This window comes from Neoarius graeffei, chromosome 21 (assembly GCF_027579695.1).
Source record: "Neoarius graeffei isolate fNeoGra1 chromosome 21, fNeoGra1.pri, whole genome shotgun sequence".
Lineage (NCBI taxonomy): Eukaryota > Metazoa > Chordata > Actinopteri > Siluriformes > Ariidae > Neoarius > Neoarius graeffei.
Genome location: NC_083589.1, coordinates 47,626,609 through 47,651,520, shown reverse-complemented (window position 1 = coordinate 47,651,520; position 24,912 = coordinate 47,626,609). Strand labels below are relative to the sequence as shown.

Here is a 24,912-nt window from a genome sequence, read left to right as displayed (position 1 = left end):
AGATGTTTATAATTAGGCTGTTTTGGCTACTAAAACAATTTACACCATTCTGTTTCCTATGGCATGTACAAGTCTTTGTTTGAAGAAGAAGCCTTTATTTGTCACATGCACCCTCAAGCACAGTGAAATTCATCCTCTGCATTTAACCCATCTGAAGCAGTGAACACACAAGTGAGCAATGAGCACACACACATACCCAGAGCAGTGGGCAGCGATGCTACAGCACCTGGGGAGCAGTTGGGGGTTAGGTGCCTCGCTCAAGGGCACTTCAGCCCAACCTCAGGCCAAGGCTGCCCCATGTTAACCTAACAACATATCTTTGAACTGTGGGGGAAACCGGAGCACCTGGAGGAAACCCACACAGAGAACATGCAAACTCCATGCAGAAAGGCCCCCGTTGGCCACTGGGCTTGAACCCAGAGCCTTCTTGTTGTGAGGCGACAGTGCTAGCCACTACACCACCATGCCGCCATGATCACAGCGGCAAGTTTCTGCATGACATATCTGTGAAGAATCTCAGTCATCCAGAAACAGATATGTTTCTACGCACTTTGGGATGAGGTCCCTTCGACTGGTGCGGGAGTGTGAGAGGACTTCCAGAAAACTGGCAGACATCTTAGCCAGAGAGGATCGTTCATTTTTGTCAACCTGGAGCGACCATCATTGAACAGAGGTGGGGTCTATGACATCTTTTATCAGCCACCTACAATGCAGCCATCAGCATTCTGATTCGGATTCTATGATGATCCATGAGAGGATAAATACTGGATACTCCCTTTTAGTCAGACAGAACTGAGGAAGCCTTTAGGATGAGAGGCGAAACGTTTTCAAGAATCTTCAAGCACGTCCAGTTGCTCTCTTCAACCAACCACAGATTTCTGCATGACCAAGCTATTAAACGATCCAATATTTCTTATATATTGTGATCTTTCATTAATAACTAGTTTGTAGCACTTACCATTGATAAAATGTTCACTGCAGACTCATGTGGTTTTTGCTTTCTCACATTGCTTAGATCAGTCCGACGTGACGTTATAACTAATTATGCATGAGGCTTTGAACCGGAAGTGGGCCATGTTGGAGGATTTACACAAACTCACGCAGTGCACATTTACTATAGAAGATCTGCTCAAGAGGTTGTCACGCTCAAGGATTCCTTTTGTTTCTTTGCTATGCCGACTCTTTGTGCTGTAATTGGATGCGAGCACAACTCTATTCGAGACAAGGGGACTTACAAATTCTTTAGAATTCCAGCAAAATAATCAAAATAATCAAGGAGAAAAAACAAGAGTTGTCCACGGAGCAGAGACGTCAATGGCTGTCCAACATAAACCAGGCTGATCTAAGCAATAAGAAAGCAAAAACCACACGAGTCTGCAGTGAACATTTTATCAATGGTAAGTGCTACAAACTGGTTATTAATGAAAAATTGCAATATATAAGAAATACTGAATCGTTTAATAGCCTGGTTGTGTAGAAACTCACCGCTGTCAAACGTGACGAAGCCGTGATCATTGAGTGTGTGAACCGACAATCAAAGGCTTCTACAATTATTTCATTTTAAAAAGGGCTGTATATAATTTTTTTACCTCACCCATGACAGAGTAAGCAGGGCGAGGTATTGTAATCAGTGAGGTTTTTTGTTTGTTTGTTTGTTTGTTTGTTTGTGTGTGTCTGCCTGTCTGCCTGTTAACAATCTAGCGTCTAGACAGTTGCACCGATTAACTTCAGATTTTCAGGGTAGGTGGGCAATGGTCCGTAGATTACTTGATTAAATTTTGGGGGTAATTGGGTCAAGGTGAAGGTCAAGGTCACCGGAAAGGTCAACCTTTTGGTCAAAATAACATATTTTCCATTATAACTCAAAAATGGTTGCCAATAGACAAATGTTTACTATTGTGAGCATATAGAAACTCCCATATGGCCTTTCATTTGGCACCATGATCTTTGACCTTGAGTGATCTTGAAAGGTCAGACTCAAGATCATGGATTTTCGGAGGGCTGTAACTTGACAATGGTTGATGGTAGACAGATATTTACCCTTATCAACTTATAGGAAGTGCCATATGGGCTTTCATTTGGCACCATGACCTTTGACCTTGAATGACTTTGAAATGTCAAACTCAAGGTCATGGATTTTCATAGGACTATAACCTGACAGCTGATGATTGAGAAATATTACCATTATCAACAAATAGGTATAAATTAAGGTTTGCCGGGTGAGGTTTGTTTTGCCTGGCAACACTTGTTGATGCTGCTGCTTTTATTTTGCTTTTTCTTTTCCTTAGGGAAACCAGCTGATCTCTAAAATTTTACAGATCCAGCCTGGGCTCCAACACAAAATATGGGCCACAACAAAATCAAAGATGGTACGAAAGTGGTAGCTCAAAATGCTGGGCTTACAGAGTGCAGAAAGAAACGCAAAATTATTGAAGAATCTTCCCAAATTATCACAGAGTCAGTTGAACAAGATTCATCTCAATCCACTACCTCAAATACTGCAGCCTCCTCGCCTGGTGAGTGCTCTTTTATAACTAAATATGTTATATAGTGTGTTAGATACCTGTCTTTTGAAGCACTCAAAATGATTGTTTTTGAAATAGATTTGAGAAATGACTACAGGCTTCTAAATGTAATTCCGCTTTGCCTTCCAGTCTGTACTCTTACCACTGCAAAAGATGGAGAAATGGATGATATTGAAGATCAGAAGGATACAGATAAATGCTTACAGATGCCATATTGTTTGATTGCATATCCTCCAACATGGTGATGGTCAATGACACAAGCAGTTTTGGTCATGTGGTTGCAAATGAAGAATATTTATGCATTATGGTTTTAAATTTCTCTTAGAAGCTTTAAATAATACAGTGGTGCTTGAAAGTTTGTGAACCCTTTAGAATTTTCTATATTTCTGCATAAATATGACCTAAAACATCATCAGATTTTCACACAAGTCCTAAAAGTAGATAAAGAGAACCCAGTTAAACAAATGAGACAAAAATATTATACTTGGTCATTTATTTAATGAGGAAAATGATCCAATATTACATATCTGTGAGCGGCAAAAGTATGTGAACCTTTGCTTTCAGTATCTGGTGTGACCCCCTTGTGCAGCAATAACTGCAACTAAACGTTTCTGGTAACTGTTGATCAGTCCTGCACACCAGCTTGGAGGAATTTTAGCCCATTCCTCCATACAGAATAGCTTCAACTGTGGGATGTTGGTGGGTTTCCTCACATGAACTGCTTGCTTCAGGTCCTTCCACAACATTTCGATTGGATTAAGGTCAGGACTTTGACTTGGCCATTCCAAAACATTAACTTTATTCTTCTTTAACCATTTTTTTGGTAGAATGACTTGTGGGCTTAGGGTCATTGTCTTGCTGCGTGACCCACCTTCTCTTGAGATTCAGTTCATGGACAGATGTCCTGACATTTTCCTTTAGAATTCGCTGGTATAATTCAGAATTCATTGTTCCATCAATGATGGCAAGCCGTCCTGGCCCAGATGCAGCAAAACAGGCCCAAACCATGATACTACCACCACCATGTTTCACGGATGGTATAAGGTTCTTATGTTGGAATGCAGTGTTTTCCTTTCTCCAAACATAACGCTTCTCATTTAAACCAAAAAGTTCTATGTTGGTCTCATCCATCTACAGAACATTTTTCCAATAGCCTTCTGGCTTGTCCACATGATCTTTAGCAAACTGCAGATGAGCAGCAATGTTTGTTTTGGAGAGCAGTGGCTTTCTTCTTGCAACCCTGCCATGCACACCATTGTTGTTCAGTGTTCTCCTGATGGTGGACTCATGAACATTAATATTAGCCAATGTGAGAGAGGCCTTCAGTTGCTTAGAAGTTACCCTGGGGTCCTTTGTGACCTTGACAACTATTACATGCCTTGATCTTGGAGTGATCTTTGTTGGTCGACCACTCCTGGGGAGGGTAACAATGGTCTGGAATTTCCTCCATTTGTACACAATCTGTCTGACTGTGGATTGGTGGTGTCCAAACTCTTTATAGTTTTGTAACCTTTTCCAGCCTGATGAGCATCAGCAACACTTTTTCTGAGGTCCTCAGAAATCTCCTTTGTTCGTGCCATGATACACTTCCACAAACATGTATTGTGAAGATCAGACTTTGATAGATCCCTGTTCTTTAAATAAAACCGGGTGCCCACTCACGCCTGATTGTCATCCCATTGATTGAAAACACCTGACTCTAATTTCACCTTCAAATTAACTGCTAATCCTAGAGGTTCACATACTTTTGCCACTCACAGGTATGTAATATTGGATCATTTTCCTCAATAAATAAATGACCAAGTATAATATTTTTGTCTCATTTGTTTATTTAGGTTCTCTTTATTTACTTTTAGGACTTGTGTGAAAATCTGATGAGGTTTTAGGTCATATTTATGCAGAAATATAGAAAATTCTAAAGGGTTCACAAAGTTTCAAGCACCACTATATATCATTGCCTTTCCTAAAGAACCATTGAAGATCCTGTTTTTAATAGTATACAAAGTGTTTCAGAAAAGACTTCACAGACAACAGCAGTCACAAGCACCCATTTTATTGTGCTGAATAAGGCAGTGAATATCTATAAAGAGAACTTTTTTTTTATTCAAAAAAATTTTTTTAACAGGCAAGCAATCTGAAGTGGAATTATAGACAGCAATACTAAGTGAAACAGAGAAAGCCATAAATGTTAGAAAACATTTGAAGTTATATATTAGGTGGAGGAGGCCAAGAACAGGCGACCTTCTCTCCCCACAGCTAATGAAACTACATAACATTGCATAATGAGAAGAAAAATGCTTTCGAACAAAGTAACTGTCCAGTCCAACTGTGACTGAAAGGCAGAGATGAACAGACTTATAAAATGTATTACTCATAAAAATAGATATACGAACAAAAAATATATATATATATAATTATATATAACATGTTCTCCCTGGAGTCAGCCACCTGAATTTAACTGAATTTAAGCAGTTTGAATCATGAGGTAAAAAAAAAAAAAAGAGGCCCTCTTGGAGGTAGTAGTGTGTATTCGATTGTACTAGAACATGTTATCAAAGTCGACTTCATTAAGACACCCACAGCGGAAAGCACATTAACAGTGGCTCCTGTGGATACACATTCAAACCAACAGATCAAATCAAGAAAGTACTCAAGAACATTGTGACATTTCTCAGTAATACACATTGTCAGACATGTGCATCACAGCAAACAGTCCTTTTTGTTTGTGATTTTGTTTCCCTAAAGGAGTGAACATACTTCTTGCAAACAGATGTTTGTTGGGGTAAGCAAAGATGAAATAAGCTTAAATGTAAACTGCCTAAACAAATGAACGCCCGATACATTATATGGCGGCTCCAAATGGAAAGTTGTTTTCGGGAGCTTCAGTATTTCTCCGAATGCTAAAACAAAATCTATGTTTCAGTGCAGTTTGAAATTGTTGGCTCTCTACAGATATGGAGTTTACTTCTTGTATATGAATGTCAGCAAAATCTCTCCTGCTTCATTTAAAATAATTTTAAATCACACACTTAATTCATCCTTTACATCTCTCTTTGGGTTTAACGGTGCATAGTTTTAGCTTTTGTAGCAATATTTTTGTTCCAGATCCACACGTCAGCACTCTCGAGTTATCCGCTTACAGTAGTGAGATGTTTCAGTCAACCCTCCCCTCCCGATATTATAATCATGTATTTAGTAAATTTATCATGAACAATTTATAGATGAAGTTTTTATGTTTCATTCTGTTTGGCAGGAAAACAACTGTTTGCAGAACCTCTAGGTAACCTAGAGTACCATAAAAGAGATGCATTTCTAGTAAACAGACAACCTTGATGATGTATGATGAAGTTTCAGGCTAGTTTTCAATTCCTTATATTCTTTGTTTGATCGCTCACTCTCAGTATAGCACATTATTATATCCACATTCATTGGATATGAGCAATAGCGCACTCTGATTGGCTACTTTACTACTAGGATATCAGCTCATATACCATGAGTAGAGAAAAACAAAATGGCGGAGCGTGTTGGTGAACCAACCAAGGACGAAATAAAAACTCTACTCGAAAACAAAACCTCAAAAAATACAAAAAAAGCAACAAAATATTAAATGAAAGTATTTGATGGTAAGAATGTATTTTTAAAAAAATAATTTCAAGAATTATTATTATTATTATTATTATTATTATTATTATTAACCCTTTGGTGACTGACCCCTTGAAAATGGTTCCTCCAGGAACGATGACGTTTCAGTTGTCAAGACAACGGAAAAACGAAAATACAAAAACAGAAAGATACGTCACAATGCTCTTGTGCACAAAACAAAATGCTCTTGTATTTGTATTTTAGTTTTTCCGTTGTCTTGACAACTGAAACGTCATGGTTCCTGGAGGAACCATTTTCAAGGGGTCAGTCACCAAAGGGTTAAAGCATTTTTCACAAATTGCTCCTGTCATTTTGCAAGTTTCTTTAGATTCTTCCTCTTTAAGCATTAAAATTTGTTGAATTTTTTTAGACTGGTTCAAAAAGCTTAAAGAAGTTTGAAAATTACACAACTGAAATGCCCAAAGAAGAATTAAATAAATGTCTAAAGCTATTGTATACCTCAGCACGACAGCAAGACAGCACTTTCTACAAAAAAACCCACTAAAGTCAATTCGTGCAGCCATCGGTAGGTTTTTAAGAAGTCCGCCTAAGCTGAAATGATTTTGTTGGACGTTTTGTATAAAGTTTTTATTTGTTGGATTTGCAAAAAATAAAAATAAAAATGCTCTGTTTCTCAAAATCCAGTGAATGTGGATAGAATAAAACAGTTATTCCACTCAATCTCGTCGTACATGGATTATAGCCAACTCGGTGCTACGCAACTCATCGGCTATCAGCTCATGTACGAGTCGATTTTGTGCAATAATTGTTAAATATTTCACTCATCTGATCTAAGCGCACATCACTTTTGCAGGAAGTATGTGTTCTGCTTTAGGTCTGACAGGCAATGGATGTTACTGTAAGTAGGAGTTCAATTTACCACTAAGTAGGATCCTGCTTAACCCAACTAACTAAATTTTAATCTCATTTAACTCTTTTATTTCTCCCAAAATAGACAATTAAAAAAAAAGTGGTAAACGGGAACAGCTACCAACTCGGTGAATACTCTGAATTAAACTGCATTCAACACATAAACACAAAGTGTTACCGTGATAGTAAACTGAAGGTCTTTGCAGGAAGCTAAACTTTCTGATGAATGTACAGCTCCCTGCACAGCTGCATTTCATTTTGGATGCTTGATGCAAAAAAACGGTAATTTATGTCTCTGCCATTTAGTTGCTTCATAATGTGTCAAATGTGACGGTAGCATTAGTTTCAAGCTGCCAAAAGACCATTTGTCAATGCCTACAACTCACACAGGTAATCCACTCTTTCAGACAGATTTTTGCTCTGCTGAATTTGTAGAAAGATAGGTAGCGTATTTGAGCAAGATCTAATGTTGGTTTGCAGCTGCCATGGTTAAGGTAGCCACTCAATGCAACTATAAATGTGTCCGTTCGAGAGGCGTGTCCGCTGCTCCACTAGCTTTCCATGAGGCTCTACCTCAGACCCAGTTGAGAATACCAGTTAACGGTTCAAAGGTTTTCATGATGATAGGCTGAAAATGGTGTAACATTTCACTACATATGAAGTATTACATATAAACCTGCTTGAACCACATAACAAGAACAGAAAATCACATTTGTGTAAGACACACAACTTGCTAATCAAGTATATCTCTATCTACTAATCTTTCAAAAACATAGTCATGTATGCAATATACAAAACAAAAACATATATATATTTTTTTTAACCTGAAAAATTATCAATTTTTTTTGTACTCTTTCCCCCAGGCAAATTAAAATGGATTACAATTTAATGTTTGTAAAGCATGGATTTTGTGCAGTCCTATTTTTCAGCAAACAGTGTTAGAAACTGTGCTGAAATAGACCAGGCAAAATCTTTATTTTATCAAGACCGGAGGTAGGTATTTGTCAACTGATTATTAGTCTTTTTTTTTTCTCTCTTTTTTTTGAGGTACATATCTGAATAGTATGTATATCAGAAGAAACCTACACTAAAACTCAAAGAACAGAGAAGAAAAAAATAAGAAGAGCAAAGAAAATCCATTTGCAATAATATCATTTAGAGTCATACAAGCATTTGATCCATAGAAACAATTGAGTAAATCAGTACAAAACATATTCAAGTTAACTGATGTAAAACAGACGCCCCAGTCGCAGAGAAAGAAAAGAATCGTATTACATATAACAGGTAAATGAAAGTGTTAAAAATAAGGAAACGATAAAAAACAAACAAACAAACAAAAAACAGTACGTCTTCCCTTAGCTGCTTGAGGAGTTCATCTTGGAATCCAATCACACCTCGGATTTTAGTCATCACCTGCCTGACTCTCACAAATCATTTGCAGAGCTTCTCTGTGCCATCACACATTATTATTACAGGCATTCAGAGAAGGGTTTTTTGACATTGGCACTCACTGCCATCCCCTGCTGAGTAATGAGTAGTTTATAGCAGCGTGTGTCTCACAAGCTGATTCGCTGGGTGAAGAAATCGGAGGTAGCTTTGAAATAGTGAGGAGATATTTCATGGGCAACAGTGCTGATGGGATCAAAGCCCTGAACCCTTTCGAGGTCACTGCGCTTCATGTATCTTGTGTGTCTTGAGGTATAGTGTGCTTTCTTTCCTGTGGATTGTGTTTCTTGAGGTTCGGTTTTTGAGTCTGAATGTGATGACATATGTCCCTTTATGTGAAAGTATTGAATGTTATGTCTTTTTTTAAAGCTATGTTTTACAAAAGAGAAAAAAAACACACGAAAGAAACAATAACGAATGTACACATGTAAAATGGTTACGATGATGCCAGGATTGTGTATGTACAGTAGATTGCTGCATGATTTTTTTTTCCCGTAGTACTGTCGGAGACTTGTGTCTCGTTTACAATTTGCAGGAGAACATTTTGTCTAGTTTTTAAGCTCACCACCAAAGACAGGCTGGAAAAAAAAAAAACACCAAACCAACTCTGTCCTTTTATCCCCTGATGCAAAAGAAGCCTGCAGTAATGCCACTTTCATGGAATTATGATACTACACAGCAAATTCCCCAGTGTTGAATTAACACTTTCAGAGCTCATTTGTGTCCAACTGGACATATATAAACACAGTAGGATGTTAAATCAAAACTCTGAGTGTTAATTCAACACTGTGGGGATTTTGCTGTGCAACTAACCCGTTTATTGTGTACTCGGATTAAAATTGAACAAACTCTGGGCTTATTTTAAGGCAGATATAGTAAAGCTTAGGTAGTTATGTTTTTGGTGAAGATTTTCAAGTGAGAGTTCGATATACTGTATAGACACATTTCTATAAGTTCACCTTTTAAAGGTTATAAATATTTGCATCCCTTAATGACTTTTTGTGACCCAGTTGGTGACCCTGAAAAGCCTCTAAAAACTATTTATAAAAGGTTCCAAGTACCAAGGCTTTCCATGTCCCGTACTCATATACATGTTATATGTTCACGATTTGTTTTATGGAATTACACAGTGATGACAAGGGAGTTCTAGTATTTGTATACATAATGCAGAGTCTTGTGTACATCATTGAATTGGGGCTTTTTTCATTTTCATTTTAATTTTTTTTATAAAATTGCTGACAAATCATTTGGTGCTATGCCCTTTCGGCACGTTCAGCACAATGGTCTTCATCACTGGTATCACAAAACTACATAACTCATGTCATGCATAAAACTTTCTAACGTCTTTGATTAATAGTCCATTTTATTTTCAGTATGACTTCTCAAACCTGCAGGCCATATATATATATATATATATATATATATATATATATATATATATATATATATATATATATATATAAATGAATGAATCATTTTCTGTGGAACACTATCACAGGAGGTCAACATAAAATGCTGTATCATAGATATTATCAATTTCTAACCTTTTATGTATTTAAAAAAAACAGAATGGTCAATTTCTCCTCTGTCTTTGGTGGTGTGACACAGAAGTAAGGGGCTTTCTGCATGTGTGTGCACTTGTGATGGAGAAGCTAAATGTTGGAGGTTCGACCACAAACTTTTCAAATGACAAAAACAGATAGGTTTTCTTTTTCTTTTGCTAAATGCCAGAAGTGTAAGTAAGAGAGAGAGAGGGAGAGAGAGAGAGTGTGTGTGTGTGTGTGTGTCAGGAGCAACAGCAGCACATCCCATGTAGCTAAACCCCTTCACCTCTGTGCTACAGCAGTTTAGAATGCGGAGGTGAGCAGAATTATCATCTTCACAATGGTTGTGGGTTTTTGTTGTTGTTGTTGTTGTTGATGTTGTTGTTGTTGTTGATGATGATGTGTTTTTGCCCCACGTTCATGCTATGAGGTTTTGTGTGCTGATCACAAAAACAAAACCAAAACAAAATTAACAAACAAGAACAAATCAAAAAACTAACCTAAGAAAAGCAACAAATGAAAACGATTAACAAACTTGATAAACAAAAGTGGAAACTCAACGATAAGTGGTCAAGGCAGTCTTTTCCCTTGAAGAGAGCTGACAGCTGGATGAGGTAGAGGTAAAATGATGTGGTTGTTTAGTCCTCCTCAGGCGAGCCCTCGGCCTCCTCCTCTTCCTAAAAAGCACAAAAACAACAACAAAAAAACAGTCTTACTTCAGTCACTGCCATGTGCACGCACACGCGCATAAACAAAATGACGGCACATTTGAGAGCTCTAATACTAAAAAGTTTTAATACTGTCTGCTGCGAAGTAAGGGAGATGCAAACTTATGAACTTACTAGTGCATCTCAAATAATTAGAATATCATGAAAAAGTTCAATATTTTCCATCAGTTATTTAAGAAAATGAAAAATTTAATACATTCTAGACTCATTACATGTAAACTAAAACGTTTCAAGCATTGTTCTAGTTCAATTTTGGTAATTATGGCTTACAGTGCAAAAAAAAAAACTCTCAAAGTATGAGAGTATGTAATTTCAAGTTTGAGCAAAACAAGATAAATACTGTGTATCTCTTTGTCTAGTTCCGTACATGCAACCACAATCATGGGAAACGCTGCGGACTTGACAGTTGTTCAGAAGACGATCATCGACACCCTCTACAAGGAGGGTAAGCTACAGAAGGTCGTTGCTGAAAAGGCTGGCTGGAAAAGGTGCACAAACAACAAGGATGAGCACGGCCTTGAGAGGGTTGTCAAGAAAAGTCGATTCAAGAACTTGGGAGAGCTTCACAAGGAATGGACTGAGGCTGGTGTCAGTACATGAAGAGCCACCACACACAGACGTCTTCAGGAAAGTGGCTATAATTGTCACATTCCTAATATCAAGCCACTCCTGAACCAGAGACAACGTCAGAAGCGTCTTACCTGGGCTAAGGAGAGAAACAACTGGACTGCTGCTCAATGGTCCAAAGTTCTCTTTTCAGATGAAAGTAAATTTTGCATTTCATTTGGAAATCAAGGTCCTAGAGTCTGGAGGAAGCGCAAAGAGGCACAGAATCCAAGGGGTTTGAAGTCCAGTGTGAAGTTTCCACTGTCTGTGATGATTTGGGGTGCCATGTCATCTGCTGGTCTTGGTCGACTGTGTTTTATCAAGTCCAAAGTCAATGTAGCCGTCTACCAGGAGATTTTAGAGCACTTCATGCTTCCATCTGCTGACAAGCTTCATCGAGATGCCAATTTCCTTTTCCAGCAGGACTTAGCACCTGCCCATGGTGCCAAAACTACTACCAAATGGTTTGCTGACCACGATATTACTGTGTTTGATTGGCCAGCCAACTCGCTTGACCTGAACCCCACAGGGAATCTATGGAGTATTGTCAAGAGGAAGATGAGAAACACCTGACCCAAAAATACAGACGAGCTGAAGGCTGTTATCAAAGCAACCTGGGGTTCAATAACACCTCAGCAGTGCCACAGACTGATCACCCCCATGCCATGCCGCATTGATGCAGTAATCCATGGTAAAGGAGCCCCAAACAAGTATTGCATGTATAAATGAACATACTTTTCAGAAGTTGGACATTTCTGTATTGTAAATCTTTTTTTAATTGATCTTAGGAAATATGCTAATAATTTGAGATACTGGATTTCTGATTTTCATGAGCTATAAGCCATAATCATCAAAATTAAAATGAAGAAAGGCTTGAAATACTTCACTTTACATGTAATGAATATAGACTATATGAAAATTTAGCTTTTTGAATTGAATTATGAAAAAAATGAACTTTTTCATGATATGCTAATTGTTTGAGATGCACTAGTGGTTTTTTTTTTTTCATTATTAATATCTAAACCTGAAGTTAGTAAAGCATGTGAATTTGCCAGTACTGTAAAGTTTTGGTTTAGTTCTGTTTTGATGTATTCATGCTGTACAAATTGCATAAATCTGATTGAGACTGATTACTCGCCCCTGTTTTAATATCTACTCTCGCTGCTTCTGAGATGGCCATCACTGAGAGTTGCAGTAAGGGAAAATAAAGTCTAAGGGGACAGTCTTGGCCAGTTTCCGAATGTTAGCACCTGCTTCCTACGAGACCCATGAACTATTTGCAGCTTTTCAAACTGCTGCTCATGCAACATGACAGGTCAGCTGAGAAGAGTACAGACTACTCTTCCATATCCATACACATAACAGATGCCTGTGATTGACCATTGTTACTTTGATTGAAAGGTGACTGAGGAATACCATCTCACATTGAGCATGCATTTTTAATTTACAAAGAAGGCAAAAGAAATCAGTCGGCAACAAGAAACAAACATGGATGGCGTTTACACTGATGGGTGAGAGACGGTTCTATTGAATAGCTCCCTCTTTTTTTTCTCTTAATGTAGGACAAGGTAGGTTTTTTGGGGTTTTTTTGTTTGTTTTTTACAAGAACCAGACAGAGAGGTAGGTAAAGGTATGAGTTGTGTGTGAACCAATGAAATGTGTTAGAAGCTATCACAGGCAAGTACAAAAACAGAAATAACTGTGCAAGTGTGATTAAAAACAGTCTAGTTACTAGACTCTAGTACACATCTCTAGCTGAGACCAGTTATGAACTCAAATGATGAGTCAGGAGTCAAATGATCAAGTGATGAGAAATTACAGGCCATGCTGTCAGTCCTGGCATTTCTACTTTCTGCTGTTTCTGGGGCCACAATGGCAGGTTTCTCATTCATTCATTTATTCATTCATTCATTCATTTATTAATAAAGTGTATAGGTCACACCACTTTGGGTTTAAATAATAATAATAATAATAATAATAATAATAACCACAGATGAATATCTGTGTGTGTGTGTGTGTGTGTGTATACATTAGGGCTAGAACTCCCGCTCCCAGTGCTTATCATGGTCCATGCATTCCCACACAGCAACAAATCAGGCTGCAGTTATGCATTCCCACCGCAAAATGGTTCGCACCAGCGAACAAAGGGGGGGGGGGGGGAGAATTTCTTACCTATTCATTACATTCCATAGGTAACTTCCCACGCTAATCAACATAGTCACTGCTGGTATAGATCTTTTAATTGCACTTGAAGGTATTTGCATTCAGTGTAAATTTTGTCAAGCATTTTAAATCTAGTTTTAGTCTACTTACTGAAATTTTTAGTTACATTTTAGTCACATTTTAGTCTAGTCTTTTTTTTGTTGTTTTGTTTCAGTAAATATTGACTCAGTGGAACTTGGTTTTAATTTTAGTCTAATTTTAGTCAAAGTTTTAGCCATAATTTTCCCAGAAAGTTTCATGATACTTGTCGTAAAATGTGCCCTGTAGCTTTAAAGAGGGGCTAGTATGGGAGGACTATTGCCAGATAGGTTATTTTATTTTATTTATTTAGTACAGGACTGGTGTTGTTGCTATTCTATGAAATTATGTAGAGTTAGGCACAACTCTCTTACTGTTTTGCTAGTTATCAAGTGAAGTCAACATTTTGTACAATGTGATGGTGATGACCACTTTTTTCAAATAAAGATGTTACTTCATTCAGAACAATGCCCTATTTGTGTCCTTCTTCATATACCTGTTCGAATACATGGCCTAATGGTTAGAGGAAGCAGCTTGGGACCAAAAGGTTGCCGGTTCAATTCGCTGGACCAGCAGGAATGGCTGAAGTGCCTTTGAGAAAGGCACCTAACCCCTAACTGCTCCCCAGGCTGCTCTGAGTACGTTGTACATCCTTTCCGGATAAGAGCGTCTGCTAAATACCATTAATGTAATGTTAGAATCCAGGAGAATTTTGAAAGCTGTTATAAAACCTATTGAGCCAGATTCCCTCACTTCCAAACTACAGTCAGGAATGTGAAACAGAGAAGGTATCATACTGTAATGAATTTTGCTGAAAGAAATTTCTCTTGGCTGTAAAAATTCCCTTAAAGTAAGCTAGGTTGTCTGCCTGAATAGAGTCAGCTATTTCATCTCGTATTTATTCATCAAGATATGATGAACAGAGGGCAGCACGGTGGTGTAGTGGTTAGCACTGTCGCCTCACAGCAAGAATGTTCTGGGTTCGAACCCAGTGGCCAACGGGGACCTTTCTGTGTGGAGTTTGCATGTTCTCCCCATGTCTGCGTGGGTTTCCTCCGGGTGCTCCGGTTTCCCCCACAGTCCAAAGACATGCAGGTTAGGTTAAGTGGTGGCTCTAAATTGACTGTGAGTGTGAATGGTTGTTTGTCTCTATGTGTCAGCCCTGCGATGACCTGGTGACTTGCCCAGGGTGTACCCCGCCACTTGCCCATAGTCAGCTGGGATAGGCTCCAGCTTGCCTGTGACCCTGCAACAGGATAAGTGGTTGCGGAGAATGGATAGATGACGAACAGAGATTTTGCCGTAATTTTTGTTATCAAATATTTTTTAATGTACGTTGTTGATACAATTTAGTCATGAAATAAAAGGTCGTCAGTGAATACTTATCCAAATTATTGTTGAAAAAATTTACATTGTTTGCATTTGGAGATTTTTTTTTTTTTCACCAAATGTCCACAAATTTCAATTTATTTAAATGCAAATGTAAATTTACCAGCATATCCCTGTCATCAGCTAATGCATCTTCTGATCTAATCCTTCAGGTCAGATTCATATCCATCAGTGAGGGCACATAAATAGATGATATGGCAGAAAGCTTTGATTTTATATGCCATGCCTAAGCTTTACATTAGCACTAGAGATTCACCCTGTAGGTCCCTGGAACTGTGAAACTTCGAAAACCTAAACTGGCTGTGACTCTCTGACACTTTGATGTAAATATAAGCATGTAGGTTGAGCTTTCAGCATCCTTGTGTGTGTGTGTGTGTGTGTGTGTGTGTGTGTGTGTGTGTGTGTGTGTGTGTGTGTGTGTGTGTGTGTGTGTACGCGCGCAATAAAGATAAAATTCTGGTGACATAAAAACTAAGTAGAGTGTAAGAGCCATGGACTGATGTGTGTGAATGCAGAATACACTAAGGACAAAATAAAAATTTGGTTACATACCTGAGCAGGCTTTTCTTGGACCACTTGTTGTGGCTGCAAGAGAGACAGCAAGAAAATGGTTAGGATTTTTATCATTTTTGCACATCAGTACTACCGACAACGCCACCGTTCCTGACACTTGCAATTTGTTTATTTGACATGTACATTAAGTGGAAAGGAAAGCTGTCTACTACTCTAAACATTACTGCACACATCAATACCAATATTACCTAAACCATAAAACCCTAAATTGTCTTCTATAAAGCACCAACACCTATAACATAAAGGACACTGGGGCTGAAACACAGCAGAGCCTTCATAGTTGGCAAATGGGTGACTGAACAAAGCCCAAATTGTGCCCTCCTAGTGTTAGATCACACCCACTAAGCACTGCCACCCCACCGGAAGAGGCACCCCAAGCAGACAGCTGAGCAGTCTTCTGCTCTTCCAGAAACAAAAAAAAAAAAAGCCCTGAGAGTCCCTGGTGTTTGCAACTAAAGCCAACCACTGCAAAGAGAACACACACACACACACACACACACACACACACACACACACACACTGGATTGTTGGGAACAGCTGGTGCATTTTGTGCCAGTTCCTGCCAGAATGCCAGCAGGCTGTAACATAGTAAATGTCAGCACCGGATGGACCTGAAAGTATTGTGTGTGTGTGTGTGTGTGTGTGTGTGTGTGTGTGTGTGTGTGTGTGTGTGTGTGTGTGTCGATAAAGAGAAATTGAGAAGACTAAGGAGTAAGTGAACACAAGCTGGGAACTGTCAACCAATAATTCAGATGCTTGGTAACCATGTCTTTGTTGAAAAATATCTCCACCAAATTGTGACTGTGTCCTACATTTTAATGGCAAATCTTCTTGTCAGTCATGTTCATTGTCGTAGTTTACAGTTTGATTCATTTGTACATAGTCGCATCATGGGCCTTGTGCAAACTAATATGCGAAACTAGCTGCTCTTGAAGACCTGTAAGCGATCTAATATCTACACTGTGCCTTCATTGGTAATACATGTGCTCCCTACAAATATGTTAGGAGTTGAATGGAACTAACTAATCTAAAGCTGAATTGTTTTACCGCTCAAGAACTGACAGATAACAGGTTTTCCTTTGTTTCCAATTTTATACATCAAAGTGGATAAATGCTCGTTATCACTTTTCCGATTTTCCGATTTCAAAATTAAAATTGATTGGCCAAAACATGCAGTTACACGTGAGAAGACTGAAGTGATAAAAAAAAAAATTAGATCAGTGAACGCCACTGAAATTAAATGGTCTGCATTCGAATGTTTGAAAAAGGATAAAGCAAGACTTGTTTTCATATCGTTTTATGCGTTTTACATCTTACCACCTCTATAAATTTGCAGTGGCAAATCTCCATGTGAAGAGTGAGTTCCCACAGCTCTCTTCTCCATCACTGACTGTGGAATGTAGCTCAGGACAAACAGTATTTGAAACTAGAGCTCTATAGGTAGAGAGGCCCCCCATTTTCTATGGCTCAGAACGTTCCCTCCACCTCCTTCCCTTCTGCCCCATCTGCACAAAAGGGGAAATCTTGGCATTGTCTTTCACAAGGCTGAAGTTCTGCTTTGAAGTTGCTTGGAGCTGACACTTTGGGTGCTGGTTTAAGATGTGGGCCAGAACTGAGTGGGGTCTGGTGACCCTGGGGCCCCCCCTATGTCCTACTCTCACTCACCCACACACACTCGCACTCACTGTGTGCAGCCCAGTGCTAAAGGAACCAGAGATGTGTTCCCAGAGAAGGAAGAGATCAGCAGAAGGAGCCCCAGAGGCAACTGCCCCATCAGTGTTGAAACTCAACCCCCGAGAAAGAATGCAGCTTATTCCCCCTCTCTCCCTCCTTTGCTACCCAGCTATCTTTGGAAAGCCCTTCCCAGATCGACTTCCTTTCGAGATAATGCAGTACAAATCAATTGCCATTCTGGCGCTCGTATTGAATGCAGGCAGTCCTGTGATGAACTCCACATGGCACAGGGCTTTGGATCTCCACCAAGCTGAGCTACATATCCCATCATGTTCGAGTTGGTAAGTGACACTCTTGGTAAAACGAATTGATCCTGCCTGATGGCAAACCCCCCCCCCCCCCCCCCCCCCCCCATTTTTCTTCTTCCTTATTTCTATTTCTGTCCTGGCTTTGAATTCCAGGGTTAATCATTTCCGAGACAGACTTAACCTGCCAGAGTTGGTTTGAAATATCTTAATTACAACTTTTAATGGGAGCCATTTCAATAATGACAAACAGGGAAACACTGGTCAATAAGTGTCCATTGGTGTCACAGTTACACATTTTCCCTTTCACAGCCCCACACTCCTCACTAACTGATCAAAGGAGGAATAACATGGCAGACCAAAGCTAATTAACTTGTGAGAAACTCTCCTCCTGCCATTTAACATCTATATCTATCTGCAAACAGGTGTAACCTGAGACTTAAACTCATATTATCAGTCATTACTGGTTAAAGACCTCAGAGACTTCAGTGAACAAATTAAACGTAATTCACTCAATGGCATTCCAAGTATCATTTTAATTGTCATTTTCATCTAATAATGTTCTCTGGGTTTTATGAATTGCTGGATATTTACTGTTAAATTTAACAACGCTGCCTTCCTTTGGGTGAATATTTGATCTAACTCATGTAATTACAAGTCAATAAGTGAAAACCGTTGCTTATGTCCCTGTAAGCCAGAAAAGTTGAATGCCAGCCTGAAAACAATGCAGTACTTAAACACCATTGCTAAGTCCTCATAAGGGCAGGATGATTGATCAGGTATACCAGTCATATCCATGTAAGTTACAGTATGTTATCTTTATCATTGTACCTGTTGACTTTTATGCCAAAAAAATGCATTACATATAAATAAAACAGAATGAAAAACTGAGCCGTGAGGGGAAAAAACAGAACATGATTTTCTATCAGCGTCTTTTTAAAAAACATTCCGCCCAATTTTGCCAGTTTCCACCCACCAGCCAGCTCTATTATACAACCGCTACCAACTGAGGAGGCTGTGGGCTAGCACGTGGTTCCTCTGAGACACATGAAGCCAGTGATGGCATCTTTTCAAACTGCTGTTTGTAACAGGGCAACGTAACACACTAGGAGGAAATCTGCCTTTTGCTGCATACGTAAGCTCATAGATACCGATGATTGGCTCGTGTTGCTGTGATTGACAGGAAGAGAGGGCATGCCATCCTGGTCAGTTTTGCTCTCTTGGCTACGAATGTCTGTGGCATCATCAGGATTCGAACTTGCTATCTCCCAAGAATGCTTTCTGAGTGCTATTCAGGAGCCCTGTAAGCATCTATTTTATAAACAGATTATATTATTACAAACAGTATGGTTAGCAAAGATGCTCATGTTCATTCAGAAGTAAGAAAATGTGCAACATTGGAGCTGCCTGCTGCGTTGTGATTGATCCCGAAGAAAAAATAAACTGGTCGCAGCCTGTGTGGAGAAGGAAGTGTTAGTGCCTTCTATCAAACAGTGCAAAACATGTAATGACACTGGGTACAGTTTCTTATTAATAATAATAATAATAATAATAATAATAATGATGAAGCGGTATCATTCATTCAGTTACCATGATGCTTATTGCTGGGTTTCAGTCACGTGACTTTTCTTAGGAGTTTTATCGGAAGTGAAATAGCTGGTGGTCTAAACGGCTGCCGTAGTGCAAACAACTAGCGATAACTTATCAGAGTACACTCGTAATCTAGAAGCCACTGCTCGCTTTAGATATATTCAGAAGATTGCTATGTGCAATGGAATCGACCCCTACAGTCTGGGAAAGAAGGATTTGTCATACGATCTCAAAAACGACCCTTCAGTCGAGTTCCCTGACATCTCGAACTATCTGGTGTTGCAGACGTCCTTCTACACCGCAAAACAGATGAAAGCGTGGAAGAGTATGGAGGCTTGCAACTTTTTTGTATGTGGCTGCGTAAAGGACCTCAGTATCAAGTTGCTGCCGAATGAATCCTGTATTGTTTTTGCCCGTGTGAGTATGTTTTTTTAAGCTTTTCGTTCACGTCTTTACAATGAAGCGCTGCAAGTTGAAGTGTAAACAAACAACAGTTTGCTTGATTCTCACTTGTGTTGGCTCTTATCTCTCAGGTAAATCATTCACAAAGTTCATCAGAAACCCCTTTAAAGACCTGGATCTTAGTTAAACAAGACGGAGGAGTGATCATGGCGCATTATAACTGTATGGCTGGGGAAGAATTTTGTTGCGACCTTCATGCATATGGACTTTGTGAGGAGTAAACAAAGAAAGAGCTGGGGACTTTAGTGCTTTGTGACTAAAAAAAAGTACCGTAAAATAACAATACATAGCAAGAAAAGTACTTGGAAAACACTAAGGACATAGCTGAAAGGGAGATACAAACCTTTCACCAAGTGATCACTGCAAGCTCGAGCATGCTTCGACTCGGCTCCCTTCGATTTCAGTGAGAGGTTCAAAAGTCAACTTTCTTGCCGTCTTTTTGTGAAATCCTGTGTTTGTTCACCCTTTTTTATTAGTTTACGAGGAACCCTGAAGAAACTTAGCGGTTTCATGGTTTGACCGATTTGAACAACCTAAAACAATGCAAGTGTAAGGCATTTTTCATGCGAGCAATACACCTTCTCCGTACAAACGCTTTGTCAACTGAGCTTTGGTAAACCACCAGCTAAAGTTTTGAATAACTAATGAGGCAGATGTGACATCACGTGAAACCCAGCGATTCATTGTGGGCTGTGTTTGAGCTGGAGCCAATCCCAGCTGACATTAGATAAGAGGCAGGGTACACCCTGGACAGGTCGCCAACCTGTTGTGCAGCTAACACAGAAAGACAGAAAGCCATTCACTCTCATATTTAAATATATGGGCAATTTAGAGTAGTCAGATAGTCTAATCCACATTTCTTTAGACTGTGGGAGGAAACCCATACAGCCATGAGGAGGACATGCAAACTCCACACAGAAAGGCCCAAGTCAGCCAGCAAGTTCGAACGCAGAACCCTGTTTGCCGTGAGGCGACAATGCTAGCCACTGCACCACCATGCCGTCCAAGCAGTTATCAGTCAATGATAAATAGCAAACTTAGATTTCATTTGATTTGTCTTACCTTGATTGCATTTAAAGCACAATATAAAGTTCAGTTTGATTTTATTTGTTCATCAGGTAGCCAAATCATACCAAGAAGAACAGCCAGCAAATATAGCCTTTGTGAAATTGAATCAACATCATATTATACCATGATATGAACTGATACCGGGGCGGCACGGTGGTGCAGTGGTTAGCACTGTTGCCTCGCAGAAAGAAGGTTCTGGGTTCGAGTCCAGTGGCCGACAGGGGCCTTTCTGTGTGGATTTTGCATGTTCTCCCCGTGTCTGCATGGGTTTCCTCCAGAGGCTCCGGTTTCCCCCACAGTCCAAAGACATGCAGGTTTGGTTAATTGATGGCTTTAAATTGATCATAGGTGTGAATGGTTGTTTGTCTCTATGTGCCAGGCCTGCGATGATCTGGTGACTTGTCCAGGCTGTACCCTGTCTCTTGCCCATAGTCAGCTGGGGATAGGCTCCAGCTTGCCTGCAACCCTGCACAGGATAAGCGGTTACAGATAATGGATGGATGAACTGATACCATGATCACCTTAAACTATACAATAATATAGACTTTTGGCCATACCACTCAGTACATGAACATTCATCATTCCAGAAATATTGGTACACATCACAGTTCTACAATTACTGATACACACTGCAAGACACCAAGATAAACTGCATATTACCAACTCCATTGTGTATACAATGCATTAATGGCATTTAGCAAATGCTCTTATCCAGAGCGACGTACAACATCCCAGAGCAGTTGGGGGTTAGGTGTCTTACTCAAGGGCACTCCAGCTATTCCTGCTGGTCCAGGGATTCAAACCAGTGATCTTTTAGTCCCAAAGCTGCTTCTCTAACCATTAGGCCAGGGCTTCATCATTTGTATGCCCATTTGTCGCTTGCAATTTTCAAAATAGACAAATTATTTATCAATCAAAAGTGAAAAATAATATATAATTTTTAGTCTGCACCGTGGTCAGTGCATCCTTTGGCAATTGCTCTGTCAAAGATAAAAGTATTTCACAGTAGGATTAATAGGACAAAAGTCTTTTTTAGTACAGAGATCGAGTTTTGCAGCAGTCAGTGTGAGTTTCCTTTTTTGCCAGTGCCATCTGACCTGCCACACCCTGATTTGCCAGCTTATAGTGTTTTGCATGCCTTGTAACAACTGCCTGGCGGATGACTGAAACACACACACCATGCTCAGGAATGATAACATCAAAGAATGCTCACCAGAAGCATGGGTAGCAAAGAAAAGCAAAAGAAAACCTGGCATCACTACTTAGTCCATGCTAAAGGCTGATGTACAGAAGCTTTGCATTGCTGCAGAAGACAGCAACGGCAGTCTCCTTCAGTGTGGTCAAACAATCCTCCACAGTTCTCAGCAGAACACTTAGGTTTGCCAAAGGAATAAAGCATAACAAGTTAAGTGAGCTCTTCAACAGCCAGTTAACTCTCATCTGGATTGTCGGCCCCCTTTTCAAGTTCTGACAAAACAGGATAATCGGTTTGTCACCCCCTCTCCAACTGATGAGACAGGCATGAACTTTTACCAGCCGCAATTTGTGTGGGTGTAGCTTTGCTGGCAATAAAAACTTGTCCGTTTCCTTCACTCTGCCAGTGCATGAAGGAAAAGCAAGGAAGGAGCAGACGTCCTACTGTTCTGCTGTCAATAGCTCGACCCTTCCCTGTGAAGTTGTAGATCTTCACTTCAGAATACCTTGGCAGTGATTCATGCTGCTTGGATTTCAAAGAATTTACGAGTCAATTCTTGTGTAATCTTGCCTTGTCCTCTGTGTGTTCTCAGCACATGCTTTTTGGATATGTGACGACTCACTAAATTGGTGGCAAGCCTGAAGACACCTACCTCATGTGTTGTTCTGAGTCTATATTCACCCAGTTGTTTTTTTTTGTCTTGTTTTTTTAGTATGAAGATAGGCATATGGATGTATATACGGTAGAGCAAAGGCTACACAAAGAGATTATGTAAGGATAAGGAGGCACAAGTAATGATTAGAAGTTTATGACTTATGTAAAAGTGAGACGACTGTCCTTGAACGTGCAAGTGCAAGTCTTAGCAGCTCCAGAGAAGAGCATGCTGGAACAGTGTGAAGCTTCACACTGAACAGAGCAAAAGGAAGGATTCTAACCCTCACAAAATGGCACGTCTAAAGGTCCCCTTTGCGTGCCATGAAATTTACTAAAATTTGCCAAATGGGGTGGGGGTAGGGGGTGGGGGCTTGTTCCTCTCAGTTAAAAGCTGCTGGAATAACTTTCTTTCTGGCCTTTTTTCATAACATTTGGGTGTTTTGAAACATCTGGTGTCATGAATCACAGACCTTCAAACAAAAGGTCTGACACACTGAATCACCTTTCTAATTGTTTTAGACTAACAAATAAAAAAAATATATCCCATTCTGCCATTTTGGTCCATGAGTAAATTTCCACCTGTGCAATATTTCTCCACCAACTGATAACGTAGATGTCTAACACCTGCTTCCTCAGATATGTAGCCCATCACCACACCAATTGCCCTCTTAGGCATACATGACTTCAGAAATGTGTCATTCGAACTGACAGGAGAGAGAGAAATGGCTACTCCTGGCCATTGATGGGTTATGGTGGATGGCACAATTCCATCCATCCATCCATCATCTGTAGCCGCTTATCCTGTTCTACAGGGTCGCAGGCAAGCTGGAGCCTATCCCAGCTGACTATGGGCAAGAGGCAGGGTACACCCTAGGCAAGTCACCAGGTTATCGCAGAACTGACACGGAGGCAAACAACCATTCACACCTACAGTCAATTTAGAAGTCTTTGGACTGTAGGGGAAACCAGAGCACCTGGAGAAGACACACATGTCCTCCACACGTGTCTGTGTGGAGGAAACCCACACAGACACGGGGAGAACATGCAAACTCCACATCGAAAGGCCCTTGCTGGCCGCTGGGCTCGAACCCAGGACCTTCTTGCTGTGAGGCGACAGTGCTAACCACTACACCACCGTGCTGCCCCCCATCCATTATCTGTAACCGCTTATCCTGTGCAGGGTCGTGGGCAGGCTGGAGCCTATCCCAGCTGACTATGGGCAAGAGGCAGGATCCACCCTGGACAAGTCACCAGATCATTGCAGGGCTAGTACATATAGAGACAAACAACCATTCACACTCACATTCACACCTACGGTCAATTTAGAGCCACCAATTAGCCTAACCTGCATGTCTTTGGACTGTGGGGAAACCGGAGCACCCGGAGGAAACCCATGCAGACACGAGGAGAACATGCAAACTCCACACAGAAAGGCCCCTGTCGGCCACTGGGCTCGAACCCAGAACCTTCTTGCTGTGAGGCGACAGTGCTAACCACTACACCACCGTGCTGCCATGGCATAATTCAAACTTATGATTTCCCAATGGGGGCGGCACAGTGGTGTAGTGGTTAGCACTGTCGCCTCACAGCAAGAAGGTCCTGGGTTCGAGCCCTGTGGCCGGCGAGGGCCTTTCTGTGCGGAGTTTGCATGTTCTCCCCGTGTCCGTGTGGGTTTCCTCCGGGTGCTCCGGTTTCCCCCACAGTCCAAAGACATGCAGGTTAGGTTAACTGGTGACTCTAAATTGACCGTAGGTGTGAATGTGAGTGTGAATGGTTGTCTATGTGTCAGCCCTGCGATGACCTGGCGATTTGTCCAGGGTGTACCCCGCCTTTCGCCCGTAGTCAGCTGGGATAGGCTCCAGCTTGCCTGCGACCCTGTAGAACAGGATAAAGCGGCTAGAGATAATGAGATGAGATAAGATTTCCCAATGAGAGGGTGAATACTTTTCTGTTTTGACACTCCAAAGCTCCTGGCAGCATTTTAAAGATTTGTTTTGTCATTCCCGGTTATTGATAATTATTGGTCATATTTTCAGCCAGGATTTTGTGCCCATGACCTTGCTCTTTGACTTTTATTGTACATTTGTGTTGTGTCTAAACTCTAACAGACTTCAACAGAACCACATAACTGAGTTTTCTACAGAAAACCATGACAGCTTCATGACACATGGGTCTAGAAAAAAAGTATCACCAAACTTTCAAATTTTGACACAGCTCCTAATACTTTGGACTTTTGATCCAGGCCACAATATTCAACTCTGTCTTGGAGATTAAATTCTACCATGTGATTAAAACATGTGAATTATAAATAGAAATGCAGTAGTACTGTGCAATTATTGAAGCATTTTTAAATTGTAAAGAGACCACACATTTTCATTTTACCGGGCTAATAAAATAGAG

The 24,912-nt window shown here is 40.2% G+C and overlaps 1 protein-coding gene across 2 annotated transcripts in view; it reads right to left on the bottom strand.

The window, feature by feature from the left end:
• Nucleotides 1-10,061: 10,061 nt before the first annotated feature.
• Nucleotides 10,062-24,912, bottom strand: part of hmga2 (high mobility group AT-hook 2) — a 39,816-nt gene continuing 24,965 nt past the window's right edge. Inside the window, exons 4-6 of one of the 2 annotated variants that reach the window (XR_009651054.1) lie at nucleotides 15,544-15,576; nucleotides 10,589-10,704; nucleotides 10,062-10,467 (exon numbers count right to left, since the gene is read on the bottom strand). Coding sequence is in view for 1 of the 2 variants with exons in the window: in XM_060903663.1 (XP_060759646.1) it covers nucleotides 10,666-10,704; nucleotides 15,544-15,576 (72 nt within the window). In the remaining variant the exon portion in view is untranslated. Of the gene's footprint in view, nucleotides 10,468-10,531; nucleotides 10,705-15,543; nucleotides 15,577-24,912 lie in introns of those variants that run through there. The other variant, XM_060903663.1, reaches the window with a different exon arrangement.